This window comes from Spea bombifrons, chromosome 4 (genome assembly GCF_027358695.1).
Source record: "Spea bombifrons isolate aSpeBom1 chromosome 4, aSpeBom1.2.pri, whole genome shotgun sequence".
NCBI lineage: Eukaryota > Metazoa > Chordata > Amphibia > Anura > Pelobatidae > Spea > Spea bombifrons.
The window spans coordinates 684,384-690,718 of NC_071090.1; the positions used below are offsets into that span (position 1 = coordinate 684,384).

The 6,335-nt window shown below is 56.4% G+C and overlaps 1 protein-coding gene across 1 annotated transcript; it reads right to left on the bottom strand.

Moving 5' to 3' along the window:
- Positions 1–819: 819 nt before the first annotated feature.
- On the bottom strand, positions 820–6,335 carry ST8SIA1 (ST8 alpha-N-acetyl-neuraminide alpha-2,8-sialyltransferase 1). The gene is made up of 5 exons (XM_053462050.1): positions 6,072–6,335; positions 3,816–3,960; positions 2,736–2,845; positions 1,770–1,862; positions 820–1,294 (listed from the first exon to the last, which is right to left on the bottom strand). The coding sequence occupies exons 1-5, from the start codon at positions 6,275–6,277 to the stop codon at positions 820–822; spliced, it is 1,029 nt and encodes a 342-aa protein (XP_053318025.1). The 5' UTR covers positions 6,278–6,335.

Sequence of the window (6,335 nt, forward strand, 5' to 3'; positions counted from 1 at the left end):
TAGGATGCAGAAGGACACACAGTTTGCCCCCCGGACAGACAGACATCACCCATGCAGCTAAAAAAACATCACAAGCAGAAACCCTCTAAACAACAAAGGGTGCAAAAACCTTGTAAACGGTAAAAACTGGCCGATCTTTACTGACACGGAACGGCCCATCCTACGACTCATCCCGCCCACAAGGAACGGCTCATCCCGCCCACAAGGAACGGCCCATCCCGCCCACAAGGAACGGCCCATCCCGCCCACAAGGAACGGTCCATCCTGCCCACAAGGAAAGACCCATCCTGCCAACGAACGGCCCATCCTACCATCTCCAATTTTTTTTAATACAAATCAGTGCAAAATAACCCCCCCATGCACATCAGACACGGATGCGACACGTTCAAATTCCACCACTGACCCAGCAAGAGAAAGAGCGGCTGTAACATGCGCAACGCGGTCACCATATGAGTCACCATAAGAGTTAAATTTTTGTCTTAAAAATGCAGATTGCATTAAAAATAAAATATTCTGCGACTTCCGGAGATCGACTGGAACGAGTTACAAAAAAACGTCCCGCGCTGGTCTTAAAAAATACTACATTCTTTTGATCCTAAACAGCCAAAAAAGAAACAAAAAAAACATATAAAAACGTCCACGACGTGCGTTCATCAGCTGGGGGGTCAGGAAGACGGTAAAGCTGCGGACACAGTTTGGCACTTTCATGAAAAGCTGCCCTTGGGGGCAATCACGGCCCCCGCTGCTGGTATCCGGGAGAAGAGATGTGCCCCAGTACAAGAAACTCCATGTTTTTATCCAAAAAAAACCCCCACACTATTAGCTGAAGTGGGTGGCGCACCGGTCCAGCTGGATCCGCAGGACTCCGGTCTTGTGAAGCAGCCAGAGCTGCAGGAACTCCTCCGGCATGGCGTGGAACCCGGACAGCGGCAGGACGTCGTCGTAGTAATGATGGCTGATGGACTTCCCGTTCAGGTCCGTCTGGAAGGGCCAAAAGCCGTAGATGGTGACCTCGTCGCACAGGCTGAGCGCCGCGCTGGCCATGAAGAGCCCGGTGGAGAGGCGCTTGGAGCGGACGCCTTTGCTCCTCCAGAATTTGCCGACGTTGCGCAGGAAGTTGGGGTTGGCGAAGAGCACGGTGTGGTTGGTGCGGAAGTCGGCGAGCGTGTAATAGACGCGGAGCGACGGGTCCGTTCCGTGCTTCATGGAGAAAGCCGGCATGTACAGGTAGCTGGAGTTGTAGACTTTCACGCTGTCCACGAAGGCTTTTCTAGACCACAGAAGGTTCTGGAACCTGCAGGAAAGGGAGGTTTGGGTCGTTCAGGACAGGTTCTAGACTATCGCGCGGCTGCGCTTCTCAAACGCGTGTGGGAGGCGGCGACCGGCTCGCTAAACACGTTCCGCGCGGAAATTCAGGGCGTTTCTTGCTTTCAGTAAAGGGACAGTTTAATGTAACCGGAAGATCCGCTACGGAACGGAGCTGCAGCTGCCCTCCTCGCCCCGAGAGCTGATTGGCTGCTCCCGCCGTGCTGGAGCTGAATGAGGTGAGGGGGCAGGGACAAGCACTCGGCTGGGGGTGTAAAGGGGCAAACGTATACGGGGGGGGGAATTCTGCAGATTCATGCAAGCGGGCCGCCCCGGGAATGTGACGGGGCCGCGGGGCGTAGGTGTTTACGTGCGGATGGCGGCTGGAGGGGCCCTTTCGATGTATCGTCTCGTGTAGATGAGACCAATGTGTCCTTCTTGCCGCGTATGGAGGATCCGCTTACCTTGTATCGATTATCGAGGGGTTGATGGTCACCAGGTGGGTTTTGGAGCCCACGTCCTTGGTGTACTTGCTGGTTAACGGGGGCAGGTTGCACCTGTGGGGGAGACACAGCCCTGATGGGTACTTAATCCGCAGAGAGTATAAACGGGGCTGGTCTACTAAGTGACCCGCAGACAGACAGAGGCGCTGCAGCCTGCGCATGTTCCCCGTTCCCCCCTCCTTTAGTCCCCTCGCACAGCGACTGACGATTCTTGGGGTCACACCCTGTTATTACCCCCAATAATACCCCCATCTGCCGTGACCACAGTTTCCACCCCAATATCTCAGTAAAGCCGTATCCTCTAAAATTTGCCCCATACCCATGAAAAGCCCCCGCTCTGCGCATTATTTGCTCCTCAGCAGGCTTCCCTTACGCTCCTGCCCCGACGTGGAGAGCTGAGTTTAGCCATTTAACCCATCGTGCCCATGTCTGAATACTCAGTAACCTCTACACCCCCCTCCAGAATAAAACATTCATACCCCGGCCCTTAACCACTTGCCCCCATATATCGGGGCTCCGGGTATTTTAATGATTGGATGTTCTGTTTAATTTCCATACACATTATCGGGGCTTTTAGGGCTGTAGAACCCTGCGATCCCCTCATACCCAGCAAACATTCTGACCTCCTAGAAAAGAGGGGCATCAGGGAGGAGAGAGGGGCATCAGGGGAGGAGAGAGGGGCATCAGGGAGAAAGGAAGGGCATGAGGATACAGGAGGGACTGGACAGACTTAACAGGGACACTCGGCAGGTATTTCCCTTGTTAGAGCTGAAATGCTGGATGTGCTTCTCTAAATAACAGATTTTACCCCCTGCCGGGGTATTAATAGTCCGCATTCAGACTCTTCAGAATGGAGCATAAAGGGGGGTAGAGGGGGGGCATAAAGGGGGGTAGAATGGGGGCGGGGGTCTTGGGGGTCTTACTTACCGCACAACAAAGTCGGCCTCATCTATTTGCTTCCCGCAGCCGCTGCCCCTCAGGATCCCACCGTTGCCCACCACAGAGCATTTCTTTAATGGCAGCTTGAACGGCGTATCCTGGCAACAGAAAGGGGGGTGAACAAGCTGCCGCGGTCTTTGTTACACTGAAAACTGGGAGGGGCAGCTGGCAAAGCAAGAGTTAAAGCCCCAGGGCTGCATCCCACCCAATGCAGGGATAGCGTGGTACTGGGGGGGTACTGGGGGGGGTATTAATCAACATCCAACAAAGCCCCCAGACCCTGAACCCATTCCACCTAAATCATTACAATGAGGAGGGGGTGCAGTCCGTGGCTCTTATAGGGTTAACATATTTGGTGGTCTGCGCATTGTGCCCTAAATGAGGAGGCATAAGGTCAATAAATAACCTCTGGGGGCAACGAGCTTCAGTGGTCCAGGGGCAGATCAATGTACCACCTGAGGGGCAATTACACCAACAAACCACCAAAAGGTGATAATCCAGAGCAAATCTCTTTGGTTCACACACTCCCCCCCCCTCAATGTGACATTATCCTGTCCCCCCAAATGCATTATCTCAACACCCCCAAATGTGACATTCCCCAGCCTCTCAGAGAGGCAGGTGTGAAGCGGGGCAGGAGTGAAGAGAGGCAGGTGTGAAGTGAAGCGAGGCAGGTGTGAAGAGAGGCAGGAGTGAAGTGAAGCGAGGCAGGTGTGAAGAGAGGCAGGAGTGAAGAGAGGCAGCAGTGAAGAGAGGCAGCAGTGAAGTGAGGCAGGTGTGAAGTGAAGCGAGGCAGGTGTGAAGAGAGGCAGGTGTGAAGCGAGGCAGGTGTGAAGAGAGGCAGGTGTGAAGAGAGGCAGGAGTGAAGAGAGGCAGGAGTGAAGCGAGGTAGGTGTGAAGTGAAGCGAGGCAGGTGTGAAGCGAGGCAGGTGTGAAGCGAGGCAGGTGTGAAGAGAGGCAGGAGTGAAGCCCCCGGCCTCCTATCCACTAACCTCACTCGAGCAAATAAATAAGTAAATAAAGTGCTGTTTTTTTTTTTTTTACGCAGATTTTATGAGTCGTTCCGCTGACCTGTGGGAAGAGGCTGTGAGTCGTGTTGTCGATGGTCAGCGAATACAGGAACTCTCCGTCGAACCAGACGCTCTCCCCGACAGGAGTGTTTACTTTGGTGACAGAGAACAGGTTCCCCGCGTCGCAGCAGTCCTGCAGCAGCTTCCTGCGGAGACAGAAGACCCGGCGGCGAAACGCGTCGTCAGCTTTGCGTCCATCACCCTGCACCTCAGGGCCACACGTCAACATTTCAAGTGGCCAGACAGGGGTAATTTGGTTCCAGGGGTGTGGCAGGAGGTGTGGCTATGGGTGTGGCTTTGTCCACACTTTTTATGTGACTTTTATGTGACCTAGTTTTACTGACTAAGCTATTTAGAAGACATCGGGGGGGGCATTTAGATTTAGGGCCCAAAGAGGGACTGGGCCAACCAAATAAGGACACACATGAGGTATGGAGTCGAGATTACACCGTAAACGATCATGGAGCCAAACGAGAAGTTAAATGCGTGGCCCCTTCTGCCCCCGCCGGGTGGTTATGGCCTGAACCCCGCCCCTCTCACCTGACCTCATCACCGGGTTTTATAAGATCAGCCGCACCTCCGGCCCAGGATCTGGCTGTTGTTTTTGCTTCTGTTTGTGGGGCGATTATCTGTCTGATTATCTGAGTCCCCGGACTTTGACCTCTGCCTTGATACCCCGTTTGTGAACCCTGTCTGCCGGCCCTACCCCGGCCCTACCCCGGCCCTACCCCCTGTCTGCACCGCGTACCGGTTTTGCACTCTCACTGCTCTCACTGCAGGGTTATTTTGTAAGGGTCTGCGCCATCTCCCGCAAATGGGCTCCTCTTTTTGGGGCCGATTATCTGATTTTTGGATCTTTTTATATTCCGCCTCGTTATTTTTGGATTCCGTGTCGGTTCAGGACACTCAACCAACCCGTTCTATGTACCCCTCCCTCGACACGTCGCATACACGTGGGGCAATTACATTTTGCTGGGCAGATAAATCCTCAGTACCCTCAGGCGATGCCCACAGCCAGGGCCACAACTCAGGAGGGGGAGGCCAAGGGGCAAGTGATTTTGAACCCTATAGGGGAATGAAAGAATTTGCACCACGTGGGGCATCAACAGGGCGATATCAGTGGGGCACCTGGGGGCAGTAATAATATGGATACTAGGGTGTAAGGTGGCACCAGGGGAGAAGGCAGGATCCTGGGGAGGGGGCAGTTCTGGATGCAGGATTCTGGGGAGGGGGCAGCTTTGGGTGCAGGATCCCGGGCAGGGGGCAGTTCTGGATGCTGGATCCCAAGCAGGGGGCAATTCTGGATGCTGGATCCCAGGGAGGGGGCAGTTCTGGGTGCAGAATCCCGGGGAGGGGGCAGTTCTGGACGCTGGATCTCGGGGAGGGGGCAGTTCTGGACTCTGGATCTCGGGGAGGGGGCAGTTCTGGACGCTGGATCTCGGGGAGGGGGCAGTTCTGGATGCAGGATCCCAGGGAGGAGGCAGTTCTGGATGCTGGATCTCAGGGAGGGGGCAGTTCTGGACGCTGGATCCCGGGGAGGGGGCAGCTCTGGATGCAGGATCCCGGGGAGGGGGCAGTTCTGGATGCTGGATCCTGGGGAGGGGGCAGTTCTGGATGCTGGATCCTGGGGAGGGGGCAGCTCTGGATGCAGGAACCCGGGGAGGGGGCAGTTCTGGATGCTGGATCCCGGGGAGGGGGCAGTTCTGGATGCAGGAACCCGGGGAGGGGGCAGTTCTGGATGCTGGATCCCGGGGAGGGGGCAGTTCTGGATGCAGGAACCCGGGGAGGGGGCAGTTCTGGATGCTGGATCCTGGGGAGGGGGCAGTTCTGGATGCTGGATCCTGGGGAGGGGGCAGTTCTGGATGCTGGATCCTGGGGAGGGGGCAGTTCTGGATGCTGGATCCTGGGGAGGGGGCAGTTCTGGATGCAGGAACCCGGGGAGGGGCAGTTCTGGGTACCATGAAGCTGCTGCATTGTTTGGATGGGGATGTTGGGTTTAAAGGAGGATTCAATGGATGTAAAAGGAGGTTTATTGTGTGACGGGGGGGGGGTAATATTACCGGGGACGGGGGGGTATTACTGTCGGGGGGTATTACTGTCGGGGTCGGGGGGTAATAGTACCGGGGGGGGGTATTACTGTCGGGGGGTAATATTACCGGGGACGGGGGGGGTATTACTGTCGGGGTCGGGGGGTAATAGTACCGGGGGGGGTATTACTGTCGGGGTCGGAGGGGTATTATCAGCAGCAGTCCAGTACCTGAATGCCTCGGCCGCGGTCTTGTTGCCCCTCCAGCCCTCCGGCCCCAGCCTCCGCACGTCCCGCACGATGTCCCCGGCTCGCGGGGCTCGGTCCCCCGGGTTCAGGTAGAGCCAGCAGAGCAGCAGCGCGCACAGGGCACTGGCCCCCACGGGCAGCCGGCTCCGGGGCCACATCCTGCCCCACAGCCCCGCGGCGGCCCTCATCCGGGGGGGTACATGCCTGGCATCATCCCTGGGTGTCCAGCTGTGGCCCCTGACGGGG

Coding starts and splice junctions, on each gene's coding strand:
- ST8SIA1 (XM_053462050.1), bottom strand. CDS start 6,277: ATGAGGGCCGCCGCGGGGCTGTGGGGCAGGATGTGGCCCCGGAGCCGG. Junction 2,846..3,815: donor CTCACAGCCTCTTCCCACAG/GTCAGCGGAACG, acceptor TTCTGTTGCCAG/GATACGCCGTTCAAGCTGCC. Junction 1,295..1,769: donor CCCTCGATAATCGATACAAG/GTAAGCGGATCC, acceptor CCTTTCCTGCAG/GTTCCAGAACCTTCTGTGGT.